Source organism: Elephantulus edwardii, unplaced genomic scaffold, assembly GCF_000299155.1.
Source record: "Elephantulus edwardii isolate Elephantulus edwardi_28Jun2011 unplaced genomic scaffold, EleEdw1.0 scaffold00077, whole genome shotgun sequence".
NCBI classification, from domain to species: Eukaryota; Metazoa; Chordata; class Mammalia; order Macroscelidea; family Macroscelididae; genus Elephantulus; species Elephantulus edwardii.
The window spans coordinates 9700956-9726467 of NW_006399827.1; the positions used below are offsets into that span (position 1 = coordinate 9700956).

General features: G+C 39.4%; 1 protein-coding gene across 2 annotated transcripts in view; it reads left to right on the forward strand.

Moving 5' to 3' along the window:
* The window catches only part of SPOP (speckle-type POZ protein), a 135696-nt gene that overhangs the window by 105195 nt on the left and 4989 nt on the right, over positions 1-25512 (forward strand). Inside the window, exons 2-8 of one of the 2 annotated variants that reach the window (XM_006889315.1) lie at positions 5864-6006; positions 7191-7312; positions 9564-9715; positions 9810-9937; positions 17469-17646; positions 22751-22806; positions 23283-23405. In XM_006889315.1, coding sequence (XP_006889377.1) covers positions 5929-6006; positions 7191-7312; positions 9564-9715; positions 9810-9937; positions 17469-17646; positions 22751-22806; positions 23283-23405 — 837 coding nt within the window. In that variant the 5' untranslated portion in view covers positions 5864-5928. The remainder of the gene's footprint in view (positions 1-5863; positions 6007-7190; positions 7313-9563; positions 9716-9809; positions 9938-17468; positions 17647-22750; positions 22807-23282; positions 23406-25512) is intronic. The other variant, XM_006889316.1, reaches the window with a different exon arrangement.

Genomic DNA, 25512 nt, shown 5'->3' on the forward strand with positions numbered 1-25512 from the left:
CGCTCCCGCGCCGCGCCTCCGAGCGAGTGGCTGCCGCGGCTGCTGAGATTGGAATCCGCCCGCCAGAGCGGGGCGAAGGAGGAGGGCGGGGAGGACGGGTGGAAGGCTTGGACTCTGGCGCGTCCGTCCGCGCGCGACGAGGCTCACACGGCCGCACAAGGAGGCGCCGGGCCAGGGGCCGCTGCACGCGAGGGCGGAGGCCGGAGGCCAGCCGCCGGCCGGGGCCTGCGTTGTGCTGCGGCGTCTCGCCACGCCCACCCTGCGCCGCGCCGAGGGCTGGAAATGACTTCCCCTGGGTCCAGACTCCTAGTGGAATGATTTGGCAAGAAAAAAGCCTGCGTCAGGGAAGAAAAACAATATGCCATGTGTGAGGGTCTGGCATTTTGTGACTTGCACACTTTCGTCCTCACAGATGTTTTAATTTGGTTAAAATGGTGCCGTTTTTAACTTTTAAACGATTAATGACCTCTTCTGCGTACCTAGGATGAACTTGGTACATTCACCTGTGTTGTCAGGCGGAAACTGAGATTCAAAAGGTTGAGTAATTTGCTTGAGTGAGCTTGGATTTTAATTTAAGACGTTCTCTTACTGTTCAGTAACTGTTCAAAGTGAAGCATACGATAAGTGAAACTCTACAGACACCGGCATTTGAGAACGTTTTTCAGTTACTCGTACTTGAAATGTACATACTTCTGTTGCTTGAGTTGGAAACAGCTCATTTATTCTTGTTTGTAGTAGCATTAATTAAGCAAATAAAATTAAAGTAGAATGTTAAAAAAAAAAAAGACCCACAGGGCTTCCAAAGTTGTAAATCTATGAAAGCCGACTCTCAATTCCCTCTCTTAATGGCTGGTGGGTTTAAACCTTTTGGTTAGCAGCTGAATACTTTTACCCATAATGCCGCTAGGGCTCCTTTTGGATAATCATGTTGTATAGCATCCAGTAGGAACCAGCCATAGCTTACCCGGTAGCAGGTTTTCAGAGACAGTAAATTGTAACGGAGGATATTGTCCAACAGCTGGTGGATTTGAACCTTATGCCTTTAGGATTGCAGCACAATTTCCCACTAGACTACTAGAGCTCCCTTTTGGATAATAGAAAACAATAGTTTAAAAGGATAAAGTCTTTTTCTTTCTTTCTTTTTTTTTCCCTTTCTTTATTTTTCTTTTAGGAGTAGATTACTGGTGCCCCAGAGGAATGGAGTCAAGGGCAAGGGTGTGTCCGGTATTAATTTTGCTATCTCTCTTTCTGAGAGATACTGAGTTTTTATTTGGATTGGTGGTTGTGGGTTTTAAACAATCAGTGAACATATCTAGTGATTAGAATCCTGATTTTTAAATTAAAATGAAATTATTATTTTTCTTTTTATTCATTTATTTTCACTTTCTGCCAGCAGGGTTGTGTCATCTTTAGAATAGGCATGGAAAAGGGATATAGTCCTGATACATACCTTTCTTGATTTTAAACCATGTTTGGACAACAGCCTTTTTTGGTCTAGGTGAAGGTCTTGCATGAGCACAATTCTTGGATTCCCATTTTTCTCAATGTTAGCCGTAATTTGTTGTTATCCACATAGCCAAATGCCTTTGCTTAGTCAATAAAACACATATAGATGTTCTTCTGGTATTCTTTTTTTATTTTATTATTTTTTTGTATGTGTACTGTCAAATCAGATCTGACTGATACAAGAGGAGATTGTCCTTCTTTCTCCAGTACAGTATCTGGTATATTTGAACCGCATCTTCTGGTGGTCTTTGCTATCTGCCAAGATCCAGCTGACATTAACAGAAATATCCCTGGTGCCACAGCCTCTTGTAAATCCAGCTTAAATTTCTGGCAGTAGCCATCTTTGACTACTCTTCAGCTAGATTTTGCTTGCATATGATACGAGTGATACTAATAATCTCCACATTGTTTTAGATCACCCTTTTTGGTGATGGGAGCAAATAGGGATCTGTTCAATCAGCTGGCCAAGTGACTGTCTTCTAGATTTCTTGGCTCAGCCTGATGAGCAGATGCAGGGTTGCGTCACTTTGTTGGAGTATGTCAATTGGTAGCCCATCAATTCCTGGGGTCTCCCCCCCACCCCGTGCTTTCAGTGCAGATTGAAATTCTTGTTTAATTACCATTGGTTCATATGCCACTTCTTGAAACGGTTCTGTGTCAGCCATTTATTTTTGGTAAAGTTGACTGTGTGTGTGCGCCTTCCATTTTCTTCTGATGCTTCCTTGATTATTCAGTATTTTGCCCATAGCTTCCTTCAATATTGCAACTTAAGGTATGAAATTATTCTTCAGTTTGTTCAGCTTGAGAAATGCTGAGCAAGTTCGTCTCTTTTTTTCTGACTCCAACTCTTTGCACAGTTCATTATAGTACTTTGCCTTGTGTTCTCAAGTTGGCCTTTGAAATAGTTTGTTCAGCTCTTTTCCTTTGCCATTTCTTCCTTTTGTTTTGGCTTCTCAATGTTCTAGTGCAATTTTCAGTCTCTTCTGATATTTATTTTGGTCTTTTCTTCCTCTGTTTTTTTGTGTTTTTTTTTAAGAAAATGTATACTTTGGGGGAGAGGGTTGGGAGGGGAGAAAAGTACAACAGTGAATGAATGGAAATCCAAAGTCTCTGTAAATTTTTACTGAAATTAATAATAAATTTAAGTTTAAAAAATTTTTAAAAAAGAAAGAAAATGTACAACTATGAATGAATAAAAGTTATATTAAAAAAAGAAAATGTATTAACAAGTTTGAACTTATCTTTTTAAATTTCCATTTATTCATTGTTACACATTTTCCTCCCTCTCCCCCCCCCCCATCTTTGTAATGACCTTTTGCTTTATTCCTGGGTAATATCCTTGATGTCATCTCACAACTCATCTGATCTTCAAACATTAGAGTTCAGTGCCTCAAACTTATTCTTGAGATGGTTTTTAAATTCAGGTGGAATTGACTCAAGTTACATATTTTGGTTCTTTTGGACTTATTTTCATTTTCTTCAGCATCAGTTTGAACTTGCATGTGAGTTAGTTGATGGTCTGTTCCACAGTCATTATCTGGGCTGGTTTTGACTGCTGATGGTGAGCTTCTCCAGCAATTCTTTCCATAAATATAGTCACTCTTATTCCTATCTGGTCTATCAGGTGAGGTCCATGTATATTGTTTACATTTGTGTTGTGTAATAAAGGTATTTTCAGTGAATCAGTCATTGAATGTACAAAATTCACTCAATCTCCAGCCTCATTTCAGTTACCAAGTTACTATTTTCCACTTAGCACTTTTCTCACTTCTTTCCTGTTTCTTATTTTTTGCATTCCAACCACACATTATTAATGCAACTTGGTTGCATGTTCGATCAATTTCAGACTGCAAAAGTGGGTAAAAGTCCTCACTTTCTTCATCTTTGACTTTAGTGGTTAGTGTATTTGAATTATGGTTTTATTAATAATATGTCTTCCTTGTATATATGGTATCCTGTCACTCACAGCATTGTTCTTCAGTATAGATCTTCAAATGTTCTTTGAGACTATGAATGCAATACTTTTCTTAAATTTGGGAATTGGAAGCCTGGAAAGCCAGCTGCTAGAAACTGGTCCCATCTAGGGCGGCAGCATCATGGGGAGGTGTCATGGGGATTATCAAACCAAGATAATAGTAGCTACACTAGCTGCCATTTATGAAGGATAATGAAATGGTCTTTTTTACTATGAATGTAACTCTATTCTTCCTCAGTTTTTTAGTCCCAGCATTGCTTTTGTGTACCATTGAGTTCGAACCCACGCATAGCTGACCCTCCGGCAGGTTTTCAGAGCTGGTTAGTTGCACAGGAGGAGATTGCTTTTCCCTACAGAGCAGCTAGTGTACTCAAACTGCATGCCTTCGGGATTGCAGTGCACCTTCTTGCCACTAGGCCACCAGAGCCTCCCTTATTCCCAGCATAGAGGATAAAAATAGGGTAACATAATTATGATTAGGAAGTCAGATTATAATCAAGCCATAGAGAACAACAGTGAGGAAGATAATCTAGAAAGATGAGGTAGATTTCTCTAAAATATTATTTAAATATATAACATGAGTAGTAAGGGGTCATTTGAATGATCAGCATTCCAGACAGAAGACAAAGTTCCCAGTCTATGGAAAACCAAGCAAATACTAAGGTGTTGTTGTTGTTGTTATGTGCCGTCGAGTCGCCTGTGACTCATAGCGACCCTATGTACAACAGCCGTAAACTCTGCTCTGTCCTGTGCCAGTCACACCATCTCTGACACTCCCATCCCAATTATCCCAGTCACTGAATCAATCCACCTCATAGGGGGCCTTCCTCTCCTGCACTGTCCCTCCACCCTCCCAAGCATGATGTCCTTCTCCAAGGACCGGTCTCTCCTCACAACATGTCCAAAGTATGTTAGACGGAGCCTCCAAGGAGCCACCCGGTTTAACCCTTTCCAGGACAAATCTGTTTGTTTTTTTAGCAGTCCATGGTATTCTCAATACTCTTCTCCAGCACCACAGCTCAAAGGCATCAATTCTCCTTCTATCCTCCTTGGTCATTGTCCAACTCTCTGATGCATAACAGGTGATTGCGAAGACCATGGCCTGTATCAGACGCACCTTAGTCTCCAAAGAGATACCATTGCTCTTCAGCACTTTGGAGAGGTCCCTAACAGCAGACTTTCCCATGGCAATGCGCCTTTTAATTTCCTGGCTGCTGGTGTCAAGACTGTTGACTATGGAGCCAAGCAAACTAAAGCTGTGTACAATCTCAATCTCTTCACCATCCATCCTGATGCTGCCAATTGGTCCAGTGGTGAGAATCTTTGTCTTCTTGACATTGAGCCCCAATCCATATTGTAGGCTGTAGTCCTTGACCTCTGCAGCAGGCGCTTCAGGTCCTCTTCAGTTTCAGCAAGCAGGGTTGTGTCATCCACATAACACAGATTGTTGATAAATCGTCCACCAATCTTGACCCCACATTTCTCCTCATAGAGCCCCGCCTCCCGGATAATCTGTTCTGCATATAGGTTGAAAAGGTATGGAGATAGGATGCATCCCTGGCGTTCGCCCTTCCCAATTGTGAACCATGCAGTGTTCCCTTGCTCTGTTCTGACGACTGCCTCCTGGTCCAAATATAAGTTTTGCATTAGAACGATCAAGTGTTCTGGGATTCCCATTCTAAATCTGAACATTCACATTGAGACAGACTAGGAAGAAGGATTGGCCATCCACTTCTGAAATAGCAGGCAAAGGAGGTTGAGTTTTCAAGTATGGAAATACAAAGGAAGAGGAACAGTTGTAAGCAGACACTGGTGATTGGGACATGGAATGTGAGAACCATGAATGTAGGAAAATTAGATATTGTTAAGGAAGAAATGGAACACATAAATATTGACATACTAGGCATTGGTGAGATGAGATGGACTGGCATGGGGCATTTTGAGTTAGATGACCATATGATATATTACTCTGGAGATGAAAAAGTGAGGAAAAATGGAGTTGCTTTCATAGTTAAAAAAGTCATTGCTAGATCCGTCTTGAAGTACAATATTGTCAGTGACAGGATAATATCTATACGCATACAAGGAAGTCCAGTGAATACCACTATCATTCAAATATATGCACCAACAGCCAGAGCCAAGGAAGAGGAGATAGAAGATTTTTTACCAACTTTTACAATCGGAGATTGATCGAACATGCAACCAAGATTCATTGATAATAATGGGTGACTGGAATGCAAAAGTCGGGAACAAAGAGGAAGATTCAGTAGTTGGAAAACATGGACTCGGTGACAGAAATGGAGCTGGAGAGAGAATGATCGAAATACTAAGATAGTATATCATTAATCTTATAAAGTCCTCTTGTTTCTTGTGCCTGACCAGGGTGAAAAGAAAGCAGAAATCTTTGCCCCTGAATTTGGAAATTTTGTTTAACCTTCAAACTGGCGATGTCAAGGGTTCCAAGTCCTCCACCTCCGGCAGAAATGTCGAGTGGCCCTGTAGCTGAGAGCTGGTGCTACACACAGGTAAATTCATCTTTCACCCTGTAAATCTTGATTTGGTGGAGAACAGGAATATGGATCTCTTTTCTGCATTGGGTTTTGGGCTATAGCTGCTAAATAGCAGATAAATAAGGTACATTGAGACCATTGTTTTTCAGTGGCATTGATTAGGGGACTCTGAAACAATGTCAGCCTACACCCCATGATGGAAATGGCTTCTAAACAGGACTTTTAACCAGTCTTGTTTCAGTCATGGCTTAGGAAACAAAATCAGAACAGACCTAACTTTTTAAGAAGGGTAACTAGAATGGGGAAAATAATAGGTTGAAGCCCTTCTAGAAAGTTAATATTTCTCTTCAAAAACAAGGATGTACTTGTTGCATAGCAACAAAATCTCTTACCAGTCTGATTTAGAGCACAATCAGAAACTGTGTTGCTTAAAAAATGGCAGTGACACTTTGAATGTGTATTGTTTTCACAGTTCTGCCAGTAATCTTGTCTCACTTACCAGGTTCCTGAAAGAGACATCTTTCTATTTCAGGGCTTTGACCAGTTTTTCCTGTTTCAGTTACCATCCACAGAGAATTGCACTGCTAATTTAAAAATAATAAAAGGCCCTCTAGTCATTTGAATCCACTAGCAGCTCCTCTGGAGAAAGATGGGCAGTTTCTTCTGGTGTGATTTACAGCCTCAGAAACTCAGTGAAGGGCCAGCTATAAGTCATTTTTAACTTGAGGGCAGTAAATTATTAAAATCTGATCTGTTCAGCCATGATCAAACCAGCTCAACTGGTTTGAAGCCTTGATTCTAAGGTTTCTCTGTTGAGCAAGTCAAGGAGAAGTCAAATTAGAGATTTATATCCGTAGGCAATGGCAATAACATTTCAATGATCAAACACTGAACTGAGCAAAGAGGGTAGTTTCACTTTTGGGTTTTTTCTTTTGCTTTCTTTACTCTCTTTTCCTTCCTTTCCCTGTAATGTTTCAGAAATTTTATAAAGTTGTGAGAATAATTGGTCAGTTTTTGATTTCTTAATATGGATAGAGGGATCAGAGACAAGAATAAAAGAATAAGTTGAACTTTCTGCTCTTCCAGTGGGACTTCTGCAAAGGGAGAAGGGGGAAGTGGTTGGCTGACCATCATCCTGTTTTTTGTTTAGGTAGGTTACCTACTTCCTATTTAATTCATCTCTGGTTTTCTGTCAACAGATCAAGGTAGTGAAATTCTCCTACATGTGGACCATCAATAACTTTAGTTTTTGCCGGGAGGAAATGGGTGAAGTCATTAAAAGTTCAACCTTTTCATCAGGAGCCAATGATAAACTGAAATGGTAAGGAAGAATATATCTAGCTGTAATTTTTCCCCCTCCCCTTAAAAGTTGTCTTGCTCTCCCTCCTTGGCATTACAGACATTGACTAGAATGCAAAACAGTGTCTGACATGTATTAGCTGCTCAAAAGGAATATGAGGAATCACTTAACTTAAATGGCTATGTTGTTTGTTGTTGGCTGCTGTCTAGTCTGCTCCAACTCATAACAGCCCTGTATACAACAGAGTGAAACCCTGCCCGATTGTGTGCCATCCCCCCACTGCTGTGCTGGAGCCCGTTGTTGCTGCCACTGTGTCGGTCCATGTTGTTGAGGGTGTTCCTCTTTTCCCTGAGCCTCTACAAATGGTGCCATTGTTCTTTTGTGTCATTGCATCATCTACAACTTCTGGCAACTCTGAACAACATTTGGAACCTTGCCGCACCCTTCTACAACCTCATGATCGCTGACACACTCAGTGATGTTATGTGCTGTTAAGTCAGAATCTATTCATAGCTGACCCTTCCAGTGGGTTTTCAGAGGCTAGAAATTGTAATAGAGGAGATAGCTAGTCTTTCTCCAGCTGAGCTCGTGGATCTGAACCACCTGCCTTTGAATTGGCAGTGCATCTCCTTACCACTAGGCCACCAGAGCTGAGGAAAGAGGGCCAGAGTTGTAAAGTATGTCTGTACTGGTATGAGCAATTTCATGGCAAACTGGTCAGTGCATGTCCTTCTGAAGGAGATCATGATTACTGAGCTCTAGCTGGTTACAGCCACGCATGAATAAGGGCTGACTATTGCCCAGTTTTCTGACTTTTCTAGAGATCAAGGAATCTTTTTCCCCCTTTAAAAAAAAATTGTGGTAAAATAGAAATGATAAAACGTTTTCTATTTTAATAATTTTGGTAATTTTCTTTTTTAAAAAACAAAGGATTTATTTGCACATGGAACTGGAATGACTAAGACTATAGGATGGGTTTTCATGGTCCTTAGATCTAACAACTGAGTAGTTAGATTAGTGATTGTTTGTTTCTCTAGCCTCTCTCTACAGTACTGGCCATCCCAAGCCTAATTTCCCGTGTGGCTGAAGGATGATTGGAAGTGGCACTAGCTTTCTCAGAACTAATTCTCTAGCCAGTGCTATATCTTGCATGTTCTGAAGGGTCTCGACCTAGGTCCCTGAGTGGGTACAGTGGGTGGTCTGAGTCAATGCCATCCAAACCATGTGTCCTTTGTGAAAGAGAAGCATGTACCTATTCTTAAGAACAGAAATCTTGCGAACCACCATTTTTGGATCTTAATAAAACTCTTTAGTAAGAGTTGTTTATTTATTCATTTAGTATTTATTGATGACATATATTAATTGCTGAGAGAAATGCTTTTCTTAAGGCATTGTATTTACATCCACATCCTTCACACAGCATAGATCACAGCATCGTGATCTTTGAGGTTTATGCACTCCCTCAAGAGTCATTGCATTGAACCACCTGTTTGAAAGAGGTGCTGGGACTTTGGCAGGGCCTGAGGATACATATGGCCTATGTATATGTGCTGTAAAGCAGTGACTGAACACATGCTCTTCAGTTAATGACATTTACAACTTAGTCAGTTGAACTTAGTGAATTCTGTTTTTATTCATTGGTAGCAGATTGGCATTTCTAACCTTGTTTAGAAGCCTAGCTTTAGAACTTTGCTTTATACAATGGGAGTTTACCCTCTATACTGCTTCCTCCAATCTTAAAATATTATGGCTATATTGTAAAACATTGTATACCCTTCACATATTTCCTTGGAATGCTTGTCTTTCCCAGTGTGCTATTAAAGTGATCAGATGAGATTTAAGAAAAACAAAACAAAGCAAAACAAATAAACCTTCCAATGGTTTCTCCACAGTCCCAGTAGAATTAAGTCTGCCTTTCTGAGATTGAAGATAGGCTACATCAAGCTAGATGGGGTTTTAAAATATTTTAAGGGGGGAAAATGGTAAGTGATTTGGCAAGTTATGACAAAGAGATTTAGGGTTTCTAGAATGCCTCCTTTTATTTTTATTGTTTACTTTTTAAAGGGTGACTTGAAAAGTGGTTTCCAAGTGTCATTCTACTGAATCAGAATCTGCTGGTAAAGGGACTGGGATTTTATTTATTTATTTATTTTAACATCTCCCTCTAGTGATTCTGATGTCCCAGATCCATCTTGTCATTCCATCCTGTCACTTGATGAGGTGTAAAATGGATGTTTTCAATATACTTTTTTTTCTTATCTGTTTTGGGCAGGTGTTTACGAGTAAACCCAAAAGGTCTAGATGAAGAAAGCAAAGATTACCTATCACTTTACCTGTTACTGGTCAGCTGTCCAAAGAGTGAAGTTCGGGCAAAATTCAAATTCTCCATCCTGAATGCCAAGGGAGAAGAAACCAAAGCTATGGGTATTTACTTTTCACATCTGACAAGTTATGAATTTGATCTGTTTTTTTTAGTAGCCCTAAATAATGTCCTTTCTTTCCCTCCCCCCAATCTTAGAGAGTCAACGGGCGTATAGATTTGTGCAAGGCAAGGACTGGGGATTCAAAAAATTCATCCGTAGAGATTTTCTCTTGGATGAGGCCAACGGGCTTCTTCCTGATGACAAGCTTACCCTCTTCTGTGAGGTAAGTCCTTTTACCTCACTGTGAGACTAGACCCAGACCAGATGGGTGTCAGTACATTTAATTGTGTACAGGATGGAGGGCAAGGACAGTCCCCTAGTGGGCTTGTGCTGTGCAAATGTTACCTACGTGACTGACTGAAAACAGTCTCATGATTTCAAGAATTTTTAACCTCTCAGCTTTCTACTTATTATGATCTGTAAGACAAAGATGGGTGTTGTCATGGTATTTTGGGTTGCTTGGGTCAGAATTGTGGCTTGATCACAGTGGGTATTTGCAGGTAGCATTTATAAGGACCGTATCTCACAGTGAAGAGGATGGCCAGCAACTCCACATGTGTTTATTCCTTACACTTTCTGCGTCCTCTTTGAATATGAAAGCCGTGTGTGTGAAACTGTCAATCACTTCCCTCCTACTTTTTGAAATAGATAATGCTTTCAGGAATTGATTGTCTGCAGTTTGTCTTGGTGGAGTAATTGTGGAATAGAAAAGTCTGAATCTTACTTTTTTTTTAAGAGTCAAAACAATGCCAAGATTTATAACCCATAGTTAAGTTATCAGTTCTTTAATCAAAGATCTTAAAGCCTTTTCCAGATACAAGGGAATGCCCTAAAGTCAAATTCCTAAACTGATGGTGTGTTAGAAAGTGGTTTCTTTAATAACTATATACAGATTGTAGTCATACTTTATTGCACTATCCTTCACTTTATTGTCATTGCAGATACTGTGTATTTTAATAAATTGTAGGTTTGTGGCAACTCTTTGTCAAGCATGTCTCAGCAACACCAGTTTCCCAACAGCATTTGCTCAGTTACTATCTGTCACACTTGGGTAATTCTCAAAATATTTTAGACTTTTTCATAATGCTGTTGAATACTTAATTGACTACAATATAGCATAAATATAATTTTACATAAAACTAAAGGAAAAAATTTGTGACTTGCCTTATTGTAATATTTACTTTATTGTGGTGGCTTGGAACTGAACCCTCAGTCTCTGAGGTATACCTATAGTCATTTCAAAGGCACTGAATTACGAATGTGTTATCAGTACATTCATAAGTACATGTGCACTGTGTAATATATGGCTCAAACCTCCAGTCATTTAAGAACATTTGTGTTGTTTGTATTGCATCAGATTTGGGAGCCACTTTCTGAGCAGCCCTACTTAGAGTAGCCACTGAACTTAAAAGGAGGTGGAGTACAGGCAGATTTCCCAGGGCCCAGTAAAAGATGTGCTGGGGAAATGGGCTCACTCACACAATGAATTAAGGGCAGTTTCAGCGGCGTGGAGCAGAGGAATGTTTGCAGTAGGATTCTTCTTTTCTGTAGGAGAGACCTGGCCTGAGGTAGCTGACTTCTTTTCCTGCTCACAGCTCTTTGGGCAGTTGAGCAGAATCATTTCTAATAGCTGGTGATTGGAAAACTTTAGAAGTACAGGGTATTGAAATAGCATGCTGAATATAGAAAATAAGGCTTGCTTAATAGTTTCCTTTTAAACAAAATGCAAAGTTAAAAAGGAAATACTGAGTGGGAACATCTCAATCCAAATGCTGCAATTGTTTTATATCTGAGTAAATTGGAATTCCTTCTTAAGTCCAGCCAGTCTCAAATCAGACTTAGTTCCCCAGATGAAGAAATGAGAACAGTTAGGTGGTTTAGTGTGAAGTTAGCTCTCAGTAAAAATTGGCACAGATCAACAGCTTTAATCTTAGCCATCATGATCCAAAACCCATTCCTACAGAGTCAGTGCTGTCTTCACAGTGCACCTCTGATGGTCAAAGAGACTAGATTTCAGAAAGGCATAAAAGTTGTGGAAAAGGTCCATTTCTATTGCAAACTAAAGCCAATCTTCAAACTCTTTTCTGAAGGAACTCTTCTAAATATGGCTGTTATTCCCTCTCCCCTCCTCCTCCTTTTTTTTTTTTTTAAAAATTTGGTGTTTCGGCAATGCCATAACCTTTATTGCCATATTTTTTGCATCCACAGTGAGTTCTTCCGTTTCTCATAGCCTCTATCCCAAATCCATTCCAGCTGCTCCAACCCCTGTAATTGACACTCTTGATTTGGAAACCAGTTGGCCTGCCCTTCACTTGGCAATCTTTTATCCTGTGGTTAAGTCCAAGGCCAAGTTCTAGTTCTCTCTGCCTCCGCTTCCCTGTATGAAATTCTCTCAGGAGACGTCCCATGGTTAAATTTAGATTTGCCTTACTGACTTAGAAGGGAAGTGAGATGACACTTTGGAAATGAGGAGTTGTTGAACAGGGAAACGTCTGCTGGGTTCTGCTGATGCCATCGGTTTTTTACCATCGAACCAGGTGTGCCATCTGTTCCTCTCACACTTCTCTGTTGGCCACAGGTGCTGAGTGTTGCTTCTTATCCTTGGGTTTGTGCCTAGTGAGACTTGTTACTGTTCCAAGGCTCTCTGTGGACTTAGTAGCATTCAGTGTAGCAAGGCGGTTGCATGGGGGTGTGTATTAAATGTGTGGGTTTGAAAAATGTCTGCAGATCATCTGAGTTCTTAGCACTTTTCGTAGCTAGATTATCCTTTGTTCCAAACTCTATCCCTTGGACCTGTAGTTTCTCTTCCATCAGCGGCATATGTATAAGCAGTTTTAAAAATTAATATTACATTGTATTTTTTTATTGTTTTGATACTATTTCCTTTTAATCTAGATGCTTATGTACAGTTCATGCACATTTATCAGTTTTAGTTATGAATATGAGACCCTATAGCCCCATTCCTCAGTAGTTTTTGGCTCAGGCACTTCTGTGCTACTCTGATGCTCATGAGTATAGTTGCCTCATATAGTGTAGGATTTGTTTTGGCTAGGTTTTTTGCTTTTTGCAAAGGCTACTAGGGAGTGTTAAGGTGAAAGGCTGAAAATCACACATTTGTATATTTGGGCTTTATTTTAATAGTGTTACAGCTAATGAATGTTTGAATGAAATTAGATTGAAAATTATAAAGGTACACCAAAATGGGTGGTTTTGTCTGCAGATGCCAAATAGGTGGTCTTGTTTGTTACGAACTGCATAAGGTTAACTTTTGAGTTCTCAGAGATTAAAAAAATGGTGTTATTTTTGTCTTATTAGGAAATGTGGCAATTCTTCCAAGTTCATAGCCCTCAGTTAATGCATTTGGAAGTATTTTCAAAGCATTCTTTGAATTGTGCCCTGTCACAATCCTTTGAGCTAGGTTAATTTTGTTACCTTTGTGATATATGGGAGCGAAGCAATGCCTTAGAGGTCAGGTAATTCTTCCTAACACTGTGTAGCAAATGAGTGTCAGGGCCACGTCGGCGTTTCCATTTTCCGTGTCTGTCTGCTGTGTTACACTAAGTGAAGCTGACTGCCATTCACCAAGGAAGCACAGATGCTACCAACTTTTCTTGACAGGGAGCATTTTCTTTGGTAATGGAAGAGGAAGATAACAAGCATGTTTAAAGTACATTCTCTTTTAAAAATTTTAACCGTACAAGATCTTTGTGAAATGTGTAAGCTTCTGTAGACCCTTCTATCCAAGTATTTCTATAAAATAAGTTCTTCATGATGATAATGCATATATTCCACTGCATATGCTCTGTATATACTTGCTTTTGACAGGTAAAAGATCCTAGTACCTCTTTGTAATATTCCAATTAAAGTTAAAATCTGAGAGAGAAATACATCATTCTCCAGAAATGACTTAACTCTTAAGACATCCTTGTACTCTTTCGAGTATCTCCTTATAGCCCAAGGATATATGTTTTTATGGAATTTTAAATAAATGGATCTATACATATTTTTATTTTTTAAAAAATGTGGATTATATGGGTATATTGGATTGAATTGTTATATTGTTATTGACTTATAAAAATAGCCATTTAACATGTTAACATGATAGTTACATAAAAATTTAATAATTTAGAAGACTTCACCAAACTCTTAACAAGGCATATCATCAGTAACATAGAACTATCCTGTGTATATGCGTCTCCCTTTCCCTTAGACCTGTTGTCCCATTCAGAGAATAATAGCTGTTTTGAATTTTATATTTTCATTGCTATATTTATTATTTTTTTATGCCTAAATAATAAGTTATTTAGGTTTACTTGTTGCGCTTTATAAAAATGGTGTTAGATCCTTTCAAAAATGTGCTGCCACTGAGTTGGTTCCAGTGCATACCTGACCCTCTCTTGGGTTCCCAAGGTTGTAAATCATACAACTTTTGGGTTAGCATCTCAACACGCTGTACCACCAGAGCTTCCTCAAGTAGTATTAATATGTGTGTCCTCATTTGGGACTTTCTTTTTCCACATCTTTGTTTTTGTTGTGTACCGTCAAGTCGGACTAACCCATAGCGGACCCTCCAGTGGGTTTTCAGAAGCAGTAAATCACACAGGAGATTGCCCATCCCGCTCCCTTGGAGCAGCTGGTGGCCTCGAACCACAAGCCTTTCTTTGGCACTGCAGTGCAGCTTCTTGCCACTAAACCACCAGAGCTCTTTTATGTTTTTAAAATTTATTTTGATGAAAGAACTATGGTTCACTCATTTACAGTGTTGTAAATATTAATCTGGTGTTTGAATACTGTTCATTTTCCTGTTAATGAACATTTGGGTTGTTGGTAGTCTTTGCTATTAGAACTAATGCTGCTTTATATAATCTATATAGAGTTTATGTTTGTTTCTTAGTTGCTTTTGTATAGAAGTTAAAATATGTATACTTGAATGGTTTTCTTTGACTTTTTATGTGTAGAAAAAAATAAATGTAAGAATGGGGGGTAACAATCATCTTTAATGAAATTTTATTTTTTAGAAAAGGAACTGATGTTAAAAATAAGGCTCATACAACTCCATATTCAGGGGTTTATTCAGTCTTCTTGAGATATTTTCCATGCAGTCATTTATAAGACAACATAAATGTCACAGTCACATCATTTTTACCACTCTAATTCTGAATGAGTCTCCATAGTCAGCTTTACAAGAATTTTTTTTTTAAAAAAACCTTTCATTTTTCTCAAAATGGCCTCATTTTAGCATCATCATTTACAGGAAAACAGTCCCTTTTTAAGTTAAAAGTTTGAGCTCTGAAGACTCATTGTGAATGCCATTTAAAATTTATTTTTAATTAAGCGTATTTAATGTTGAGAAGAGGTGCCAGACATTGAGAGCTCTGGAGACTTTCATGCATCTCTATATCTACAGAACAAGCCTGTCTCAGACAGTAAAGGTACATTCTCCTTCCTGCTGTGTTCCTGTCTGTGTCTAGGGAAAGAAATTGCTCCAGAGAGAGGCGGTATAGTCTTCAGGCCCTACTTCCTACCTAGAATACTTCTGACCAGCTGAGGGGCCAGTGGTAGCTATAGTTTGAGTATGTGAATGAAATCCAGCTTAACTCCCATCAATTCATTTTACCCAGCCTGATAAATTGCCATCAAGTACATTTAATGACTTTGGGCTCCTGTCATCCTGGTTTAATTCAAACTAGGAACCTAGTGCCAAAAGCATTCTCCATTCCCTTTATCAGTCATTTCAGGAGAGTCTTTCCTTTTCCTGTGAGGAAGTTGGATTTAATTGGTATTTTCTCCCCCCCCCCCAATTTGGTATTTTGAAGTTATAACATAAAACTGGAAACTGAAACTTATACTTTGAGTCTTAAAATTATGTCAAGAAGTGAGGATGTTAATATGAGCAAGTGACTGGACCAAATGAGAGGTCGACACAGGACAGTTGGGACTCAGGCGTTGGAATCTGGGTCTTGGCCTATTGCTGTTACAGTTAATAATAAATAATAAACTGATAATAAATGTGTTATTAATGGTAGGCACATTCATAATCTATTAACTTGACTGTTTAATTGTTCAAAACCAGTAACAGCCAGTTTTAAAACCAATTAATAGGTTTTCTGACCTGATTGTAAGTATTTTACTCATGCACAGAATGAACTCTGGTCATTTGGATGGGGCATTAGCTTTGCCCCCAGGTTTATTTACATTTAAGAGATTAATTGCCTCTTGAAGATGAAAAGAAATTTGATCATTTAGGATGTTCCTGAATATCCTAATTCTCTTCTAAAGCTTAGAAATGGCAAGGGTAGGAAGGTGATAGTCCAGGTTTGTACATTCTGCTTTGATTTAAATACTGTTGAACTAATGTAAAGGGAGTTCTAGTGGGGAGTTGGGTTGCTAACACAAAGGCAGCACCTCTCTGTCAGTTCAGATCTACCAGCAGCTCCAAGGGAGCTGGGTAGTCTCCTCCATTGTCATTAACAGCCTCAGAAGCCTGCTGGAAGGTCTGCTTTGAGTTTGTTCTGACTCTTTGGCAATGATTTTGAGAGAGTGTGGTTTTTTTTGTTGCTGTGTTTTGTTGTTTGAGGTTTCTCCCCCGTTAAACTAATGTGATTTGGATGTGAAGCTGATCAATGATTATAGACGGAGGATTGGCATGCACAGTCATATATTTAGTTCCACAATTGACATTCATTTTATAATGGTATATGGTTTCTGCAGTGTTATCTTAAAAGTTGGCTTTTCTAGCTATTAGGTTAGCCCCCCTCTGGTCTCTAGCTACCTTAACTGCAGACACATGGTCTTGCAAATTGTCAGCAGCTTGTGGGATGAAGTTAAGTGAGTGCTTCGCACACTGAGAAGCAAGACCTTGATGAGAAGACCAGAGTGAGACTCTGGTGGCGAGATCCTGGTGATGGTGAAAACATCTATACCTAGACAACAATCTAGAATTAACAATCTAGAAATTACCTTGATTTTATCTAGTTTGTACAGTTAATTTCACTGATTAAAATACTGCTGCCAAAGTCAGAGTGGAAGGTTAGATTCTTCAATAGATCCATCATCATCATTCTCCTCTAAATTCATATATGCATGTCTAGCTGCAGCCAGTCATTTTGGACGTCGTTGTCACAATTAAGAGTGTAAATGGTGTTTTTCCCAGTTACCACTACTGGAAAGATCTTCTAGCCTTTACTTGTAGTGGATTAATAGTAGCATGTTCTGAAACTATTTTGAGGAACTACCAGACCCTGTGGAAAGGACTTTCTGTTTCCGATCTAACAGAAATGAGCAGAGTGCTTACAGGCTTAAGTTATTAAAATCTTTTTCCCATAGAGAGTTTCATTTAAATAGTAGTTTCTTTAGGAGTTCTTTGTTTTTAACCTTTTACTTAAGGCTGCATCAGGTAGATTTATGTGGGTTAAAATTTGTTTCTGTCAGGAATTTTTTCCTGTGGCTTCTTGGCCCTGGTTTTCAGGGCAGGGGCTTATTACAAGCTAGAAGAGAAGGAAGTTTGTGGGAACTCTCCTCATATCTTGAGTTAGTGTTGAATAGGTATGACTATAATAGATTGAAAATTATTTGATCTAAAGGATAAAGCCTTTCTTTGTGGAGGTGTTTTCAAGAGGCTATGACTAGCATTAGTATGTGAATTTGCTACAGCAGTGGGTAAAAGTCAAGTAGGAAGCCTTTCATCTCTCTTGCTGGAAAGAAAATTCTTGATATAACAAAAGCATTGGTCTGTATTTCCTTATCTTTCACAGGTGAGTGTTGTACAAGACTCCGTCAACATTTCTGGTCAGAATACCATGAATATGGTTAAAGTCCCTGAATGCAGGTTGGCGGATGAGTTAGGAGGACTGTGGGAGAATTCTCGGTTCACAGACTGTTGCTTGTGTGTTGCCGGCCAGGAATTCCAAGCTCATAAAGCTATCTTAGCAGGTTGGTATTTACTTACTCCTGGGGAGCTTTAGTTTTGGTGAAACAAGGAAAAACCATGTGGCTGTATAAATTTGAATAACTTCAACCTGTTTTTGAACTCAGCTACAAAAAAAAAAAAATTGCAACTAAATATATTATGGTGACATTAGTTCTTCTAACTAAAAAAAGGCTTCTCTTTTTAAAAATATAGTTCTGGGTTTTTTCACTAGTCTAGTAGACTGTCATTTTTCAAGGAATGGTTGATGATAGGATATCAAATGGCTTTGCACCTGAAGAGTGGATGCCGAAACACTGGATAGAAATGGGTGTGCAGCCACATCTGCCAGACCCCAGATGGTAGTTTGAGGTGTAAATAGAGAAGAGTGCAGATGGAGGACTAGTTTATAAAGCTTAGTCTCTAACCCTGAATGATTTGGTTGTCTTAAACAAACACACTAGAAAAATTGAAAATGCAGCCGATGACATGGAGGGTTTGTTGTCCCTCTCAGTCTTTAAGACCCGAAAGACCAATAGAGGAGGGAGCTAATAAGGGAGGATTGACTTTACCTCAGTAGAAGGATAGCAGTAACCTACAAACTCTGTCCAGACCATAAAACATAAGACACTTCATGAACCTTCAGGGCAACAGATTTCTTGCCAAAAACCTCAGCTCCATCATAGGCCTGGCAAAACCCCAATCTGGTACACTCTTAACTGCCTCCTCTCAAAAAGGCACTACTGTGTGATGCTAAAGGATGTCATTAATTCTCTAGATTATTTGTCTCTAGGCTCAGCTAGGCCCTCAGTAGTATCAGTACAGTAAAGAGCCTCCCATTCTTCTTACAATATATAATTCAGACTTTCACTATTTTCCTTTAATATCTCCTATTGCCAACTCCTAAAAGATTACTTTGGCAGTACTTGCAAGAGAAGATAAAGGCCCTTCTTTGAAAGCAGAGAGTACCAGAGGAATGCCTATCTGTGTTTCATTGACTATGCAAAGGTGTTTAACTGTGTAGATTATAATAAACTGTGACTGACTCTAAGAAGAATGGGAATCCCAGAACACTTGAACACATGATTGTGCTTATGCAAAACCTATACTTGGACCAGGAAGCATTCGTCAGAACAGAGGAAGGAGACACTGCATGATTCAAAACCAGGAAGGGCGTCCACCAGGCATGTATTCTGTCTCTATACCTTTTCAGTCTATTTGCATGAGAAGGAATGTGACATCAGGATTGGAGGAAGATTCAACAACTACCTGCGTTATGCAGATGACACAACCCTGCTTACTGAGACTGAAGAGGACCTGAAGCGCTTGCTGCAGAACGTCACGGACTGCAGACTTCAATATGGATTGAAGTTCAATGTCAAGAAAACAAAGATCCTCACCAGTGGGCCAATTGGCAGCATCATTATGGATGGTGAAGAGACAGAGATTGTTAACAGTTTTCATTTGCTTGGCTCCACAGTCAACACTCTGGGTACCAGCAGCCAGCAAATCAAGAGACAAATTGCATTGGGAAAGTCAGCTGTCAGGGACCTCTCCAGAATACTGAAGAGCAATGATGTCAGGCTGAAGACTAAGGTGTGCCTGATCCAGGCCATAGTCTTTGCAGTTGTGTGCTATGTGTCAGAGCTGGACAATGAATAGGGATGATAGAAGGAGAATTGATGCCTTTGAGCTCTGGTGCTGGAGAAGAGTGTTGAATATACTATGGACTGCTGGGAGAACAAACAGGTTCATCCTGGAGAGGGTGAAACCAGAATCCTTCTTGGAGACAAGGATTATGAAGCTTCGTCTGACATACTTTGGGCATGTTGCAAGAAGGGCCCAGTCCTTGGAGAGGGACATCATGTTTGGGAGGGTCAAGGGACAGCACAGGAGAGGAAGACCCTCAATGAAATAGATCAATTCAGTGGTTGGGGTAGTGTGAGTAGGTGTGTCAGAGACAATGAAGTTGACATAGAAGAGAGCGGGGTTTAGGGCTCTTGTTTGTAGGGTCGCTATGACTCACAAGCAACTCGACAGCACCTAACAACAAGACTTTTTTGCATTATTTTTTATTTTAATTGAGATTTTAGTGAAAATTTATAGAGAACTTGGATTTCCAGTCATTCGTTGTTGCACATTTTCCTACCTACCCACCCTCCCAGTTCACTTTTCTCTTTGAAAAAAAAATTATTTTATTGTTACATAATCCACCCCCCACCCCCAAGACCCTTCTTTAAGGAACTCTTTACTTCTTTCCTTGCCGGCATTTTCCCCCGTGTTCTCAGAGGAAGACGTGTTTTCGGTTTTGTCCAAAGAAGACTTTCTTTTTCTGCCTCTTTTTCATATCTCAGAAACCTAACTCTACCATTTAGACGCCTTATCTCATATCTTCCACATTTTCTATTATCTTTTCACCCCCTACCTGTAAGCCGACTTCAACTTCTCCCTCTAGTTACTCTCTTTTTTCTTGAGTTAGCACACTCGTTTCTGCGTCCTTCCTCCCACTTATCCTCAGTTCACCCTCATAGCACTAAAGCACTTTTCCAAAGTTACATGACCTACTGCTTTCTAAATTTGAGGTACTCTTTAATTCACATATTTCTTAACTCCTCTCTCCTGACTTTCTCCTGGTTCTGACTGCTTCTGATGTCTGGCCTCCCTTTTCTTCATTTCTTTAAGCCTGGATATTCCCTAAGGCTTACAGTTCAACATCAAGAAAACAAAAATTCTCACAACTGGACCAATAAAACAGCATCAGAATAAGTGGAGAAAAGATGGAAGGTGACATTTTGTTTTTGTGTACAGTCAACACCCACAGTAGCAGCAGATAAATCAAAAGATGTATTAAATTGTTCTGAAGTGTCATAGAGCAAGGATAGCAGTTTAAAGACTGAGCTTCATTTGACCTAAGCCATGGTATTTTCAGTTGCTTTGTATGCATGTGAAAGTTGGACAGTGAATAAGAAAAGCTGAAGAATTAATACCTTTGAATTTTGTGATGTTGTGAAAGAATATTGACTACATCATGGATTGCCTAAAGACCAGTCTGTCTTAGAGGAAGTAAAACCAGGGTGCTCCATGGAAACAAGGGTGATAAAATTGCATCTCATTTAAACTTTGAGCATGTTGTGAGAAGACACCAGTTCTTGGAAAATGACATCATGCTTGGAAAAGCAGATGATTGACAGAAGAAAAGAGGACCCTTAGCGAAATGGATCAACACAGTGACTGCAATAATAGGCTTGCGCGTAGTGGAAATTAAAGGCACAAGATGGGGCAAAGTTTTGAGTCATAATGAATCATAGTCAACCTAAAAGCTCCAGGTTCTACTTCAGGGGATCCTGTTTACCCCCCATAGCATCCATTTCTGTCTTGCACCTGTGATTCCCTAAAACATATTTGCTTCCTTGGACCCTTCGATCTCGTTAAAGTCCTAGCCCTTTAGTCTTCAACTCTGTATTATATTTAGTGCCTTATATTCTGTAACCTTGCTAAGATAAGAACAATGAGAATAACTTCTTGGCATAGATTAAAATATTGACACTGAGAAGGTGAAATGATTTGCCCCAGAATGTATAGTTGAAAACGGCAGAACTCAAACTGAAATGAACTATAGGCCAAAAATTCTATTTGGCTCAAAGGTTTAATGCATATATATCATCTTTTCCTCCACTGTCAGGTTAAGGTCATAAGCCTCACCTTTCTGCCAATCCTTTGATTTATTCAATAGAATGAATATTTTTTCATCATTTTCTTTATTTCATGGTTAAAATTTCATTAGAATAAAGTGGACATGGCTTACAGCAAGACTAAGGTGATTCAAGAGATGGTCTTTTCAGTTACTTCTTATGCATCTGAAAGTTGGACAGTGAATAAGGATGACAGAAGAAAAATCGATGCCTTTGCATTGTGTTGGAGAAGAGTACTGTATATCCCATGGACTGCCAAAAGAACAAATGAGTCTTAGAGTGAGTGCAACCAGCGTGCTCCTTAGAGACAAGGATATGAAGCCTCATCTCTTGTACTTTGGGCATGTTATTAGGAGGGTCCCAGTTCTTGGAAAAAGGCATCATGCTGGAAAAGATGGAAGGTCATTAAAAGAGAGGAAGACCTTCAGGAATTCCTCTCCTTCAGAGAGGAATTGACACAGCAACTCAAACAGTAGTTACAGGATGACATAAGAAGGAACAAGGTTCATATCTGTTCTCTAGGATCACTGAATTGTATTTGACTCAATGATACTTAACAGTAATTTTCAACCTGTTAAAGCAGTGTTTTTATCCCCCTAAGGAGAAAAAAAAAAAACCCTAAATTTAAATTGTCCCTAAAGAGAGAACGAAATACTAAGTTAGGTGGGTTTTATAAAGCTTTGAAATATCACAAACCATTGTAATATCTAAATTTTTTCCTTCCCTTTTGGGAATGATAATCACTTTCATTGGGAACACGTGGCTTAGAACAGACAACTTTCATAAACATACATGCAGTTTATCTAGATAGTAGTTACCACTGAGCCCAGTTCTTGGCTTCCTTGTTGTTCATCTGTAGAGGCAGAGAAAGAATGATGTCTGTGTTCTAGGAAAAAGGTTAGGTGTTAGGAACTTTCCATTTCAACCTCCCTTTATCTGTGCAGAGGGCATAGGATTATCATTCAGCATGTTGTTGTGGTTTACCATCGAGTCAGAACTGGACCCATAGCTGATCCTCCAGCAAATTTTCAGAGGTAGTAAGTCGCTTGGGAGGAGATTACCCATTGTTCTCCTGCTGAGCAACTGGTAGTTTCAAGCCACAGGCCTTTGACATTGCAGCACAGCTTCTTAACCACTATGCCACCAGAGCTCCCTGTCATTCAACATAGATAATTTAAATAATTTCCTTAAATATGAATTGTTGCGCTAATAGGAAATTATTTTTAAAGTAATGTCTGATTTCTCCTTTGAACAATCCAATTATCACTTAGTGAAAATGTAAGAAGGAAAGGAACTGTATAAGTTTGTTATTAATTTGAGGGTGAGATCTTTGTATCGCTAGATGGCAGGGGAAAAATTATCACTTCATTATGCATCATAACTTGGAAGAACCAAAAGATCAGTATGCTAACTCTGTTTCTCTTCTTTTATATTGTAGCTCGTTCTCCAGTTTTCAGTGCCATGTTTGAACACGAAATGGAGGAGAGCAAAAAGGTATGATAATAGAATGGAGACAAGTCTTTTTGGCAAAATAACTAGATTTCACATGATTTGCCAGTTTGGCAACAGTCTTATTTTCCTAATTATATTTTACTTGTGGAGCACAGTTCTTCAGCACTCACCTTCTGAGAACAGAGGCGGGGGTTGGACAAATTCTAGGTTAAGTAGGCTCCCTTAGTATTGTGACTGAGCATCAGAGTAGTTTCGACAAGGGTTTTAGACATGCATTTGGAAAATTTTGGGGGAAGAAAAAGTCACAAATATAGTTTTGTTTCTTGTATGTGAGAATACAAAGGTAATACATAGAGATGGGAGAAAAGGCTATTACAATCAAATAGGATAAAAAGAAGTATTTCATTTGATAAGTTTTAAATGTTCCAAGTCTCACCAGAGCTTAAAATCAGGAAAAACTGTCTAGAGATTTTGTTCTGTTGGAATGTTTCTCATTTTCCCTTTTATTCCTAACATAGAATCGGGTTGAAATCAACGATGTGGAGCCTGAAGTGTTTAAGGAAATGATGTGCTTCATTTACACTGGGAAGGCTCCGAACCTGGACAAAATGGCTGATGATTTGTTGGCAGCTGCCGACAAGGTGAGAGATAAGAATTGAAAAGGATTCATTCAGGGACTGGGGGTTAATGTGCCCTCTTGAGTGTTAGAACCACCCAGCTTCTGAGTTCATGTGGCTATGAGGAGCATATAACCTAGCTTTTTTTTCCACTTGTATACCCTTCATATTCTCAGAAGTGCCCTGATTTTTAATGATAGGTTATATGACCACCTTAGCTATGAAACAGCTCTGGGGCCTAGTCTGTAGGGAGTTGTGCTGCTTATGCAAAGATGGCAGGCAACTCTCTGACAGTTAGAATCTCCCAGAGGCTCCATGGCAGAAAGATGGACAGTTTCCTCTTCTGCAGTTAACCCTAAGAGAGTTTTTGGCAGCTGTTAAATTGCCTGCAGCTATGAGTTGGTTCAGACAGACAGCAAATAGTTAACTATGGAAAGAAAAGGAGGATAAATTAGAAGTTTGTCTCATTTTTTCATCTCAGGTTTATGGTAAAATTAGAGATTCAGATAATTTTAAAGTTTGGATCGTGGTTATTATACTGATTTAAAATCATTAACTTTCTAAGTTAGGGAATAATATTTTACTGAGTATCCTGGTTAGTGTTTTCAACTTTACCTAAGTAGTTATTGAGATACACCTAATTTTTTCAAAATTAGAAGATGCTTGATTAATACCTCTTTGTAGGGGAAATAGAGACTACTGCAGTGAATGTATGTTGTTGTTGGGTACCGTTGAGTTGGAACTGACCCATTACTGACCCTCCAGCAGGTTTTCAGAGGCAGTTAACCACACGGGAGAAGATTGCCCACCCTCCTCTGGAACAGCTGATGACCTAAAACTATGTGCCTTCGGGATTGCAGTGCAGCTTCTTGCCACTAGGCCACCAGAGCTCCCTGCAGTAAATGTATACTTTGTGAGCAATTTCAGAAATGTTGAGGTGTGAAAAATAGAAATTTACATCTTATAATCAAAGACATAAAATGTTTATATAATACAGAAAGCCATACTTCCTAACAAAAGATAAACTGTCATTAGGTTCTAAGAAGCTCTGGTGGGCTGGGGTAAGGAATTGTGCTATGAACGCAAAGGCACACAGTTCAAATTCACCAACTACCTCTTGGAAGAAAGCTGGAGAATCAGCTCTGAATCCTTTCTGACTCAATTACAAACAACAGTAAATCATTAGGAACTAGGTAGTAGGGAACCATTTGTGAAACACTTAGTTTAACCTAGCCAAGTCAAGGATTTTTATTTCTTAGAATCTTTACTACATTAATGTGCACAGTGATTTTTTTCTAAAGGAAAATAGAGAACATTTTCTCTGATTTAGTTAACTCTGGAATCACCTCTGGAAATTAGTGTTCCCAAGTATACCTTGGGAGACGATGTTTATCAGTATCCTCCCTGCCCCCTCAAGGCCTGTGTTTGTGGAATCAAAATGAGGTGGGGACAGGAGGAATAAAGAGATTTTCCCTGTGTAATGGTGGTTACTACCTTAGAAGCCTTTCCTATGTTACAGGTAAAGGTTGAGTTAAGGATGTTGAAGGGTCTAAATATTCCTTTTCCCTCCTTCCCCCCTAAAAGCACCAAAAGGTGATACACCCTTGAGAAGGGTGATTTCTCCCTTGGCGGTGCTCCGTCTTCATCCTCCTGACCTGGTGCTGCAGGCCTTCCCACCAGTTTTTCCTGTGAATGATCTCCCTCACCTGCTTTAGCACCCCTGCTCATGCAGACGGTGTCTATGACCTGTTTCTAGGTGGAAATTTTGTGTTTATTGATGAGCTTTTTGGAGTATTTTTGGAGGATGGAGCATACACACCCAGTTAATTCAGTGATCCTGATGAAGAGGATTGGAAGGATAACTACCTCCTTTATAGCACATTTCCAAGACGTTACCGCACAGTTATGTGAACATTCCATATGCTTCCAACCTACTTCACTTCTGATGAGAGCGACTTACTTTCAGAGTTCATTGTAGGAAAATACTCAGGAAGTGGTCTGGGAAAATAGAAGACACAATCCAGTGTAAACATGAGTTTTTAGTGAGTCCACCAGTATTGGCCCTCTGGTTTTCAGTGAAGTGTACTGGGCATTTATTCTGTTAAGATAATCCAATAAGGATGAATATCAT